The sequence below is a fragment of the Mesocricetus auratus genome, unplaced genomic scaffold, assembly GCF_017639785.1.
Source record: "Mesocricetus auratus isolate SY011 unplaced genomic scaffold, BCM_Maur_2.0 Super-Scaffold_100007, whole genome shotgun sequence".
NCBI classification, from domain to species: Eukaryota; Metazoa; Chordata; class Mammalia; order Rodentia; family Cricetidae; genus Mesocricetus; species Mesocricetus auratus.
In genome coordinates, this window is record NW_024429191.1 from 61700409 (window position 1) to 61714126 (window position 13718).

General features: G+C 38.1%; 1 protein-coding gene across 1 annotated transcript in view; it reads left to right on the top strand.

The window, feature by feature from the left end:
• Taf15 (TATA-box binding protein associated factor 15) overlaps positions 1-9970 on the top strand; it is a 30207-nt gene extending 20237 nt beyond the window's left edge. The window contains exons 8-16 of the mRNA XM_040749341.1: positions 1079-1113; positions 1712-1744; positions 3123-3232; positions 5319-5448; positions 6703-6795; positions 8341-8422; positions 8528-8616; positions 8743-9277; positions 9785-9970. Coding sequence (XP_040605275.1) covers positions 1079-1113; positions 1712-1744; positions 3123-3232; positions 5319-5448; positions 6703-6795; positions 8341-8422; positions 8528-8616; positions 8743-9277; positions 9785-9824 — 1147 coding nt within the window. The 3' untranslated portion in view covers positions 9825-9970. The remainder of the gene's footprint in view (positions 1-1078; positions 1114-1711; positions 1745-3122; positions 3233-5318; positions 5449-6702; positions 6796-8340; positions 8423-8527; positions 8617-8742; positions 9278-9784) is intronic.
• Positions 9971-13718: the final 3748 nt, after the last annotated feature.

Below are 13718 nucleotides of genomic sequence, written 5' to 3' on the forward strand. Positions count from 1 at the left end.
ATAAAATACAAAAGAGAAAGCTTTCTCATTTAGTCAGTAATTTTCATTGGATGACTTAGAAAAGCCTTCTAGAGTTGGGTAATCACTAGAGCAGAAATTTGTAAGCAGATAGCTTCTATCATGATAAGATGAGCAGCAAATCAGAGACCAGGAAATTTTGTGTTATTTATCAGCACCTGCATTTTAGAAGAATTATGTATTTCAGTCAAGAGAAACAGACTTATGGGTAAATAGAATTTTTTTGTTTTAATTTCTTGATTAGTATGAGCTACTTAGATTTGTTACATAAAGCTGTGTGTATAAGGATCATTGACTTAACTGATACTGTAAATTTGCCAAGTAAAGTCATTTTATGGGCAGCTATAATGTTGGAGTATTTGTATTCTCTAACATATTCTGTTGCTTTGATACTTAGAGCATGTGGTAGCATTTTACCTTAGCTGTGATATGAAAAGATGTTATATTACAATGGATAATGGAGAAGAACAGTTTTGAGTTAAGCTGTTTTTAGTCCTCATTTTATCAATTTTCTCAGAAAAATTCAAATATTGAGACTACTTTCATTCAGGCTCATTTTTGTTTAAATTTATGTATCATTTTAAAGAAGCTCATCTCATAAAACCTATAATTTAATATCAGAGCAGAATCTATACTCAGGTTTTACCTTTCCTGTTCTGCTATCAAAGTTTAACTTTACTTTTTATTATCTCTGGTCTTTTACCTTTTTCCTGTATTTCAAAAATACCCCTTGGAAAAGAATACTTGCTCAAATTTCACATTCTTCATGCTTTTTAAGTTATGGTTTGAGTAGTAATCTTTTGGCCTGGGGTTGGGAAGTGCCTTTTTTTAACATAAAAAGCACATCATAATAAATGCAAACAGATAACTTGTAGAAATAAATCCTAGAGAAAACACTTAGATTGAATCATTGAACTCTGAAATGGAATTTACTGGAAAGTTAGTGGTGCTACTATTTTCCTAGGCACTCTACTTGTGACAGTTAAGTGTAGATTGAGCCCAGGGCTCAGCACATTAGAGACTTAAGGAAGAAATCATTTCTTCAATTTTTCCTCTGCAGTGGTGGTGACCGCGGTGGCTTCAAAAATTTTGGTGGTAAGTGCTGAGTATCCCAAAATGTTTCAGTGGAAATGCTATATAAATCTAAAAGCCACCAATATCTTGCAGATGCAGTCTAAGCCCTTTCTTACTTTGTTGAGGCTGGTGTGTTGTGTGCATTAAAAAAATACTCTGTATACACGTTTATATCAAAGTAAATATTAAAAGCCAAATCTGATCTTCAATAGTCCAGTAGGTTTCTACACAGTGCATTTGCATGAAAGCGTCTGTAACCAATGAATGAGGATTTTACTGGGTTTTGACAGTAGGTTTTTTCTTTCATAAAGGTAGTTGACACGGTGTTTTTAAATTATTAGGCGTTTCCAGTTAGTCTTTTACAATCAGTGTTTGACAAAAGCAATACAAAAATAATGACAAGTAGTAGGTACCATCTTGGACAAGTTTAAGGAAATGTTGATATTCATCTTGATTTCTTAGACTTTTAATAATAAAAATTATTTAAGTAGTTATTTTATGAACCTGTGATGGTTAACTTTCAATGATTTGGAAGTATTGACTTTACATGCTTGGTTATTATCGTCTTTCAATTTCAAAAGAGTTGCCTTAGACAGCCTTGTCTTTTCTTCTCTTGTAGGCCACAGGGATTATGGACCCAGACCAGATGCTGGTAAGATTCTTGATAGTTTGGTTTTGCAGTTACAAAATGTCAGTTTTTCACCCCTTAAAGAGGAAAATGTGTTGGAGGAGAAAATACTAGAGGGAGAGTTAATTTAATGGTGCTTCCAGATCTGGGCAATTTGATTCCTAAAAAAATACCAAAAACTAAAAATTCAGGGCGTTTGATTAGAAAGTTTTCTAGAGAAATTGCCATGTTTGTGTTGTTCTGTACTAATGCTTTTTCTTATTTGAAGAAACATTCAAATTTTTGCTGTTACTAGCATTAATACAGTCCAATTTAAGAGAAGTGTACTACCTTAGCAACATAGAGATAAAAAAATGCTGTGCTTAAAAAACTTTTTCAGCTGGGGAGTGGTGGTGCATACATTTAATACCAGCATTCAGAGGCACAGGCAGGCGGATCTCTGAGTTTAAACCAGCCTGGTTTAGAGTGAGTTCCAGAACAACCAGGGCTATCCAGAGAAACCCTGTCTAGAAAAACAAAAAAATAATAATAGTAATAAAATAAAAGGTTCTTACATTAGATTGGTTTTAGTGAGCATAAGAAATTTAAGTTCATATATAAGAGAATTGTCTTTCTCTGGGCGAAAGGCACTAATTTTAAGTGGCTTTTCATTTTTAGATGAATTCCAGGCTGTAGATTTGCTTTTGGAGCATTTTGAAGTTATGGTTTAGAGGTTAAAATCTATTTGAGTAAAAAATATTTAAAATATATTGAAATCAGAACTTTTGTTTTTATTAAGATGCCAAAGTATTCTATATGGATGGCAATTTCTGAATTATCCCTTGATGGACTGAATTTTTATACAACTTTCTTACTTTGTTGTACTAATCCAAAAGTGTGCGTGTAAGGTAAGGTGTGTGTACCAGGTGCTCTTACCTTCTGATATATATAAGGCTTTTTTTTTTGCAGTGAATGGGAAACCAGCTTGACTATCTGGCTTGAAAGTCAAGTGTCCAGATTGGGGGAATTTTGTACTAGAAAGCCTTTTAAAAGTATTGATTAGTCATTCGAATGACTATATGCAATTGAAAATTCTTCAGAGAAAGGTGTGCTAATTAACTTTTTTCATCTCTTCATGAGCTTTAGTCCTGGATCTGAAGAGCAATACTTTTAACATCTCCCTTAATTTGTCCGTATGTATTTCAGAGTGTAACCTGCATTTTACTGAAGTTTTGTTGTAAGAATTGATTTTCCATACAACTACTATGTATACTTTGCATGTTTATATAAGATTTCATATTGGCCCTTCTATTGGGGCTTAGAAGCAACCTAATACTAGCCAATAAATGGTTTTGATTACTGAACAGGAATAGTAAAACCAAGGAATATGTACGTGAAATTGATTGTAATTTTTTCCCCTTAGATTCAGAATCTGATAATTCAGATAACAACACAATCTTTGTGCAAGGACTTGGGGAGGGTGTATCTACAGATCAAGTAGGAGAGTTCTTTAAGCAAATAGGAATTATCAAGGTAAGTAAAAAGTGTCACATTAAAGATTTCATAATTATTCTAATTAGGATACATGTGTTCCATTGTGAGTCTGTATACTATTTAGTAAGCATTATCTAAATCTTGTAAGGCACATGCTCCTCTATGTCTATAGGCCTTTGCTAAGTGTCTTATTTAGATTTCTATTGCTGTGATAGACTATTTTGACAAAAAACAAAAAACAAACAAACTTGGGAAGGAAAGGATTTATTTTATTTGGCTAATCATGGAGTGAGTTCCAGGACAGACAGCCCCCAAAACAATACAGAAAAATTATGTCTCGAAAAACCAAAAAAAAAAAAAAAAAAAAAATCCATCATCGAGGGAAGTCAGGGCAGGAATTGAAGTAGAGACCATGGAGGAATACTACTTGCTTGCTCCCCACAGTTTGTTTGCTCAGCCTGCTTTCATACACTACTGAGGACCACCTGCTCAGAGGTGGCAAATCCTCCAGTAGGTTGAGTCCTCTCACATGAGTCATTGACCAATCTGACCATTTTCTCAATTGAGATTCTCTTCCCAGATGACTTTAGCTAGAGTCGCTTGCCCCTCCCCCAAAAAACACCCAAAACTAAGGAGCACACTAAGTGCATTTTGTTTCTTGTTCATGTTTATCTTTCTCTGCCTGTGCCTAAGCTTCATTCCTGGATTCTGAAACTCCAGTATATGCAAACTAAAGTTATTACTAATAACTTCGTTTAATGTCTGTACTATATTAGTCCATTATCTTGTAATTGGTTTGTTATGTTGTTCATTTAATTGTTACTTAATTTTGTGCATGTACCTCTCATCTTGAACTGAAAAGTAGCCTTTAGAGCAGAGTTAGGTAGAAAATACTTGGTTGACATTATTGCATTCATTATACCTTACTTTGGCTGTTGAAAAAATTACTCATTTTCCTTGTTGAGGAATTATTGGTTTTTTTTTTTGTTGTTGTTGCTTTTTAAATTTATACATGAAGCACATACAAATTCATAGTTTTTTTTGTTTGTTTGTTTGAGATAAAGTTTCCCATTGTGCCCAGGCGCAATCTATCTGCTTTAGCCTCCTGAGTACTGGGATTTAGAGGAGCAAGACACCATGGATATCCACTCTTTTTTTTTTTTTTTTTTTTTTTTTTTTTAGTTTTTCAAGACAGGGTTTCTCTGTAGCTTTGGAACCATTCTAGACCTCACTGGTAGACCGGGCTGGCCTTGAACTCATAGAAATTCACCTGCCTCTGCCCCTCACCCCCACCCCTTCTGCTGGGATTAAAGGTTTGCGCCACCAGCATCTCAGCCAAAGCCGAATGTATTGCTTAATAACATTGCTTTTTTTGAAAGTTTCTTCCTGGCTTTTAAATGTTTTACGAAATATATATTTTTTATGAAACATTATCCACATAGAAATCCACTTGGTTTTTATGGGTTTAAATAAGTTACACATAAAGAGCATACTATTTTTTAGGGGTTTTGTTTTTGTTTTGGGGGGTTTTTTGCTTTGTTTTGTTTTTGCTGGTCCTGGAAGTGGGATCCAGACCCTCATATGTGCTAACCCTTAATAGACTTTTTAAAAGTCCTGTCTGTTGTGGAACTCACTAGGTAGACCCAAGCTGATCTCAGACTCTTAAGGTTGACCTTGCCTCTGCCTCCAAAGTACTAGGATTAAAGGCATATACCACCATACCTGGCCCTTACAAGGTTTTTATAGTTTGTTTTCACTTAACTATAGCATGGAAAGTTTTCATTGCCCACACCTACAGATAACTTCATTTTCATATTAAGTATATAATATTTTGTAGTATGAATGTGTGGATGCCTTTTAAGAAAATCTTTACCTGGCTAGAGAGATGGCTCTGTACTGTTCTTCCAGAGGACCTGAGTTTGTTTTCAGCACCCTTGCTTGTGCTGCTTACCCCATCCTGTAGTTTTTAGCTACAGGGAATCTAAAGGGTTTCTGAAGGGACTTGAACTCTCATATGCATGCTGCATATATATATATAAATAATCTTTGAAAAAAATCTGCCTGATTGATACATGATCACTTATTCCTGAAATACAACACCAATTTGGTCATTTTCTTTTCTTAGACTAACAAAAAGACTGGAAAACCAATGATAAATCTTTACACAGACAAAGACACGGGAAAGCCAAAAGGGGAAGCAACAGTGTCATTTGATGACCCTCCATCAGCTAAGGCGGCCATTGATTGGTTTGATGGTATGCTTCATTCCTATATTTGAAATTATATATGTGTTTGGTTGTTTTGCCTGCATGTATGTCTGTGCATACAGACATTTGCTCCCAGCTGGTGCCTTTGGATGCCTAAAGAGTACATCACATGGAAATGGAGGTATAGATGACTGTAAGAGGCCATGTGGGTACTGGGAATTGAACCAGGGCCCTTGAAGAACAGCCAGTGCTCTTAACTGCTTAGTATTTCTCTAGCTCCATTCTTATACTTCAGATATGCTGTCTGTCTACTCTGGAAGACAAAACATACTCTGTGAGACAATGGTTATTTTTCCATTTTAAGTGGTCAAGAATACAAGCTTGTGCTTTTATGTGCTTATAGAAATGAGATGAACTGTGTCTTTGCTTGTTTATACTATTTCCTTGTTACCTTGCACATTAATTCTAACCCTGATACAAGTATAGAAAGTTGGCTTAATTGACATCTGCCAGCTAGGTACCTTGTTCAAAACATGCTCCAACCTTCCAAAACAGTGCCATGAGCTGAGGACCAAGTATTCAAATATGATCCTGTTGTGGACAATTTTACATTCAAACTGAGCCCCAACCTTGCTCCCCCACCTGTTTGTTTATTTTTAATTATAAGCACATTAGGAAGCCCATGTACACGCATGTATGTGGAGATTTTATATATATATATGTGCATATACTAGTTCTCTTTAAGAAATAAATGATGACATAGTTGACAATTCTACAAATAGATCTTTATATAAAGTATTAAACATCAATTAGGAGTGTAGGTCAGTGCTGTGTAGAGTGTTTGCATTGGGCCTTGGGTTCAACCTTCAACACTGGAAAACAAACTTACCTGCACTTAGTATTAAAAATATTAGTTTTTTTTTTGTCTTTTAGTAAGAAACAACTATTTCCCTATGGAAGGTCTGTTCTGTTGAGTACATTATGGGTTATATTTTAGCACTATTGAACTGTTTGGAACACACAGCACTAGTTTGGGTTTCTGCAGGGGTGTCTTTATTCTTGTGAAACTAAAAATAGCCAAGATGGTTTGTTTTTTTCTGGAGGTAGAGGTATAGTGTGGGATTGTAGCATTTATTTAAAACTCTCCTCTTCCCTCCATTTCTTTTGAAGAAAGGGTCTTAATTGTTAGCTGAAGCCAGGACCTCAAAATCTCAGTGATCCTCTTGCCTCAGCCTCTTGAGTATTGAGATTATAAGTATGTACCACCTTGTTCAGCCTCAGAAACTTTTTTTTTCTTCTTAGGAAAGGAATTCCATGGAAATATCATTAAAGTCTCGTTTGCCACCAGAAGGCCTGAATTCATGAGAGGTGGTGGAAGTGGAGGTGGACGAAGAGGTATGATTCTTGGCGTTGACTCCCAGCACTGTGTAAATAAATAAAAAGGCCCAAATGCTATACAGAGTTTGAATTTGTGTCTTGATCTGTCCTTGCTTGCATAGAATTGCTTGCTATCCTTTTTTATTTTAAAAACATTTATTTATGTATTTTATGTATATAAGTGCTCTCTCTGTATGTACACCTGCGTGTCAGAAGAGGACATCAGATCCCTTTGTAGATGGTTGTGAGCCACCATGTGGTTGCTAGTAATTGAATTCAGGAGCTCTGGAAGAGTAGCCAGTGCTCTTAACCCCTGAGCCATCTCTCCAGCCCCATAAATTTTACTTTTTTTTATATTTTGGTTTTTAAAGACGTGATTTCTCTGTAGCCTAGGTATTTTGGACCTTGCTCTTTAGACCAGACTGGCCTCAACTCAGAGATCCACTAGCCTCTTGCCATCCCCCCACCCCCATTCCAAGGCTTTTGCATAAGTGGTTTGCTTGCATGTATGTATATGCACCAAGGATGCCCGAAAGGGCTGTTGGATTCCCCTAGAACTGGAGTTACAGATGGTTGTGAGCTATGATGTGGGTGCTGGGAATCAGACCCTGATCTGCAAGAGTACATAGTACTCTAAACCACTGAGGCATCTCTCCAAGTCTACTGCCTTTCATCTTAAAATGAGAATGTTCCAGTCGTTAAGAAAGTGGTAGGAAAGGTTGTAGAAATGCCTTTGCAGTGCTTTTACAGCAGTGTTAAAGGCTCTGGAACAATTGTCTAAATGAAAACTAGTTAGGTAGTTGGTCTAACTTTTTTAAAGCATTTATTTGTGTGGGCATATGCACAAACTCAGTTTTTCAGGCTTAGAACAAGTTCTTTGCCTGCTGAGTTTCACTGCCAGAGCTGACCCAGTTTTAAACTCCAATGCAGCTTCTTGATTTTTTAAAAATCGGGTCCATTTCGCAACTTTGGAATCTACTACTTAATTTTTATAACTGAGGTTCGCAAACTATGTCAACTATTTTGAAAGTAGACTTTGAAGGGTTTTTACTGTAGTATTTATATTGTAATATATACCAGGTCCATTTTTTTTTTTTTTTTTTTTTTTTTGAGACAGGGTTTTTCTGTGGCTTTGGTAGCTGTCCTGGAACTAGCTCTTGTAGACCACGTTGGTCTCGAACTCAGAGACCCACCTGCCTCTGCCTCCCAAGTGCTGGGATTAAAGGCGTGTGCCACCACTGCCCGGCTACCAGGTCCATTCTTAATGTTTGCTGTATTTCTTAAGTGGAGCCTCCAAAAATTAGTCTTGCTGTAATGGAAATTAAGTTTGAAGGGACCTGTCCAGGTATTAATGGGTACTTTATTCTTTTATTTCTTTTCCTTTTTGTTTTTTGTTTTTTGTTTTTTTTTTTGAGACAGGGTTTCTCTGTAGGTTTGGAGACTGTCTTGGAACTCTCTTTGAAGACCAGTCTGGCCTCGAACTCTCTTATTTCTGTCATCTTGTGTTTTTCCTATATATTGTTAATGCCTGATGTTGATTTTTCACTTCTGTCTTGTCCCCAGGCCGTGGAGGATATAGAGGCCGTGGAGGTTTTCAGGGGCGAGGTGGAGACCCTAAGAATGGGGACTGGGTTTGCCCTAATCCGTAAGTATGCCATTACTTTGGTGGGTGTATAGAGATAGTTGGAGGGTATAAGGAAGGATTCCGGGTTTTTTGGAATCTTAGGAACACTTTATTTTCCTCCTTCAGGTCATGTGGAAATATGAACTTTGCTCGAAGGAATTCCTGCAATCAGTGCAATGAGCCTAGACCAGAGGACTCTCGTCCCTCAGGGGGAGGTAGGCCAGCTCTTTCTTTAGTTAGTCCTTTAACTGCATGTATAAGGTACTTATCTTCTAACTAGCATTGGGGAGACTTTGCATTATTAATACTGGTCTTAATTGGTTTGTTATTTTACCTTGCAGATTTCCGGGGGAGAGGCTACGGTGGAGAAAGGGGCTACAGAGGCCGTGGGGGCAGAGGTGGAGACCGAGGTGGCTACGGTGGAGACAGAAGTGGGGGTGGCTATGGTGGAGACAGAAGTGGGGGTGGCTATGGTGGGGATAGAGGAGGTGGCTATGGTGGAGACAGAGGTGGTGGCTATGGTGGAGACCGAGGAGGTGGCTATGGAGGAGACAGAGGTGGTTATGGTGGAGACCGAGGGGGAGGCTATGGAGGAGATAGAGGCGGTTACGGAGGTGATCGAGGAGGCTATGGAGGCGATCGAGGAGGCTATGGAGGTGATCGAGGAGGATATGGAGGAGACCGAAGCCGGGGGGGCTATGGAGGAGACCGTGGTGGTGGTGGTGGCAGCAGTGGAGGCTACGGAGGAGACCGAAGTGGAGGCTACGGAGGAGACCGAAGTGGTGGCTATGGAGGAGACCGAGGTGGGGGTTATGGAGGAGACCGAGGTGGCTATGGAGGAGACCGAGGTGGCTATGGAGGCAAAATGGGAGGAAGGTGAGTATTCAAATGTACTTGTGAACTCTTGCCTCACTGCTTCCAGGTTCTAGGGTTCAAGCCATTTTGTGTTACTTGTTTTTCTTCTTTAACCCTATTGAATCTTTCAGGAAAATGTTTAGTTCTCTGCTTAATAATTTCAAGTTTTGGTTTTATTTTGCAAATAATAAATCTATATTTTTTTACTTTTCTTATGGCTAAAGAAAATTGGGATGAAGAGATAACTTGATAAAATTTAAAGTATCTTGGAGGATTTTCAAAGCCTGTATTTGTTCCTTATATTACTGAAGGTAGTATAAACTAGTGAATTCTAGACAGCCAGCGCTATGAAGAGACCCTGTCAAAAAAATACTTTCTTGGGATACAGAAATAAGTTGTATTGCCAACTTTTATAGAAAGTATCTAGCTGGTACTTGTCACCAGTACTCTGAAGAAATACCTAATGTACCATTGGTTAAAAAAAAAAACAAACCAAATTTATTTTGGTTCTTTGTTTTTCATCCCTAGAAACGACTACAGAAATGATCAGCGCAATCGACCATACTGATGACTGTTTTGAATATTCCTTTGTCTCTGACATGATTCATAATGGAGTTGTCAAGAGTTTGCCTGCTGCTTTCCTCATGGCCTCTTGGGTAGTGAAATTGACATTTGGGTTTTTATTCAGGTGGGAGGGCTGGGGACAGTTTTCCTTTTAGAAATGTCTGTTGAAATTTTTCCTTTTAAGTTTCCCACCTTCTCTTTCCCAACCCTTAAAGCTAAGTGCGTTGTAAAATATTGCCAAAATGGAAAGTGTTTTGTAATACTACAATAAAAGCTGCTTGTTTTTTGTGGACATTGAGTGCATTGTTTATCACACTTAGGACTCAGTACAGCAAACTAACCCTACAGTATTAGAAAATTACTATTACCCAAGTAAATTTAAATATAATTTTGTTATTTCTATTAGTTATTGAGCTCCTGCTTTGTTTAGAATAGTGGTTCTCCAGGATGAGTCATAATCACCCGAGGAATTTAAGATTATAGTCTTAAAATTTAAACTAGTACTGAATAGAATATTTGATCCTCCATATCACCTTCTTAGTCTTCCTCATCTAATATCTTTACCAGCCCACCCAGATCAGATCTAAATTTAGGCTTTTTTGTTTTCTTACATCCTGTATTTATGTAGGCCTTTTGATTCTGCCTTCAAAATATACCCTAAAACAATCTATACTCTAGTTCTGATAATAAGCTACATTTGTTTCTTTATGACAGTTGTTATAGTGTGTTCTCAAGTCTCCCTATACAACTAGATGATGTAAAGATGTAAGTTATACTGTATGTCACTATTTTTTAAAACTTTCAAGTGACTTTAATTTTTTTAATGTTTATTTAATTTTATGTGTATATATCTGCACCATATGTGCAGAGGAGCCTGTGGAAGTCAGAAGAGGGCTTTGGGTCCCCTGGAACTTGATTGTGAGCTGCTATGTGGGTGCTGGGAACCAAACCAAGGTCTTCTACAAGAACAGTAAGCACTCTTTACTGCTGAGCCATCTCTCTTCAACGCTTTTGAATTGCTTTATATTCCATACAGGCTATACCCTAAATTTTTCACTCCAATTTACAAGATACTATAAGATTTGTCTTTCACCAACTTATTACTATAACATCCTTTCGTGCTATTTTTGTTCAGCCACAGTGTTCATTCCTCCCCCCCTTTTCTTTCTTTTGTTTCTTTGATGGGTTGGCAGTATTGAACCAAGAGCTCTATTCATGTTGGTCAAGCATTCTTATCACTGAGCTATATCAACCTTTGGCTCTATAATTCTTGGTCATATTAAATAGGCTTCTGCTTCTGTATCTTAGCATATCTTCTTTGTGTGGTATTTTCAGATACTCATATGACCTACTCCTTTTTCAATATTGCATTAGATTATGGTCTACCATTTTCTTGTTTTTTTTTTAAATCATAGCACACATCCATCCATTCATTTTAGGTAGTGTTCTGCCTGTTTATGTGCTCACCAGAAGAGGGCACCAGATCTCATTATAGATGGCCTTCAGCTACCATGTGGTTGCTGGGAATTGAACTCAGGACCTCTGGAAGAGCAGCCAGTGCTCTTAACCTCTGAGCCATCTCTCCAGCCCATTTTCTTGTTTTTCCTGGCCATTTTATCTAAAATACTGCCCCCACTTAGCCATTTCCATATCACCTTTTGTAACATCTTCATTATACATATTTTCAAGTTATCAATCACCTAATAAGTGGGAATTGAAGAAGTTGTCTGGAACACTTGTTTTCCATGTTAGCTGTATATAAAAGCTAGAAATTTTGAAAATAAAGATGTTTAGGCTCTACTCCAAACATCTGAATGAAGCCTAGGCATTTGAAAAGTCACCCATGGTACTAGTTTGGGGAAGACAGTGTGTAGAGAAAGGCGTTTAGTACAACTCAGACACATTTAATAGATGAGTAGAAGAGGATCCTGGAACTACGAGATAACCTGTATGGCTAATGAGACCCAAGGGAAGAAAGAACTTTTTTTCATCTCTTGTGGTCCCTTTGTAGCTTCAGAGCCTGTACTAATATTCACTTCCACTTACATACCGTACTTTGTGAACTGTACCTACATTTGAGAAGGAACATGATTTTTGTCTAAGTTAATGTAATACTAGGAAGAGTGAATTTCAAGAATTGAAAAGCTGCTAATGTGTTTGTGGTACATCTAATGTTAATACTTGGGAGGCTGAGACAGGAGGGTCACAAGTTCAGAGCCAGTGTGGGCTACATATAGTGTAAGATTCTCTCTAAAGATAGTTCAGTCATGAAGATCACTTGCTGCTTTTTCAGAGAACCCAAGTTCAGTTCCTAGTACCCACATCAGGCGGTTACAACCACCTCTTAACTAGCTTCAAGGGATCTGATACCCTCTTCTGATCGCCACAGATATTCCACACACTGGTATTCACTTACACAAAAAAGTAAATTAACAAAGTGGGTTATATATTCTCTCCACACCCTTGTTTTTTAAACAGGGTCTTGGTATGTAGTAAAAGTCTGAACACTTCTCTTTCCTTAGCCTCATAAGTGCTGACTTTATAGACATACATCCTGATACCATGTTATGTCTTTTTTTTTTTTTTTCTGAGACAGGCTCTGTAAGTAGCATGACTTAGAATTTAAGAGAGCCTCCAGCCTCTGCCTCCTGAGTGATGGATTTAGAGGTGCTTGCCACTACACCCAGGTGGATATTTTTCTTTTGGGGGTTGTCGTATGCATCCCTGATAGCTGCTCACTAGAAGATAATAATAGCCCTTCTGAAGCCGGGCGTTGGTGGTGCACGCCTTTAATCCCAGCACTCGGGAGGCAGAGGCAGGCGGATCTCTGTGAGTTCCAGGCCAGCCTGGTCTACAGAGCGAGTTCCAGGACAGCCTCCAAAGCCACAGAGAAACCCTGTCTCGAAAAACCAAGAAAAAAAAAATAGCCCTTCTGCACACCAAGTCCTGACAACTAAAGGTGTGCAGACACTGCCAGAAGCCTTAGGGCAGAATTGCCCCTTGTTGGGAACTACTTACTGCCTTAGTAAAAATTCTAGTAGAGAATTGAATTCTGAATGCAAAGTAAAATCGGATAATTAATTATAGAGAGTGTAGTTTCCCTCTTCTGGAATATAAGCACTTCCTAGGATCTCTCCTGACAGTGGCACAATGTTCAAAGACAGGAAAGATGTTCTTTCCTTGGCCATTGTGGTTTTGGATACATGAGCAATGTAATTCTTTTTTTTTTTTTTCAAGACAGAGTTTCTCTGGCTTTGGAGGCTGTCCTGAAACTAGCTCTTGTAGACCAGGCTAGTCTTGTCAGAGATCCACCTGCCTCTGCTTCCCAAGTGCTGGGATTAAAGCCGTGTGCTACCAGCTGCCTGGCGAGCAATGTAATTCTTAATTCTCTGGGTTTCAACAGTCTACAGGCACAAACACTGTGTTCTTAAACTATGTTGTTTAAGCTTTCAACTTGTGTAAAACCCTGCCCAAATCCTTAACCCCTTTTTTCCATATATGTGGTGTCTTAGGAGGTATGTCTTCTTACTTAACTAGATAACCAGTCTCCGCATGGTAACATCTTGACCTAATTTCACCAATCCTCAGTAGCAGACTTGATAGCACTGAGCATACATGTCTTCACATAGCACCTACCGTCTGGGTCTATCACCAGTGTGTCAGAGCCTTCTCATTACCTCCTCTCAGAGTTCCAAGATGCCCCCTCAACCATCAGACTCTCTATTAGAACTGATTCTAGGACAACATCAAAATATAACATACCCCTCTGTAACAAATCTTTGAAATGGGATCTCTGCATGCTCCTTAATAAAGTGTATCAATGAGCTCCACTTCTTCAAACATTCTCATCTCTTTGCTTATCTGAAATCTTGTCTTGATTTAGCTACCTGCCAGAGTT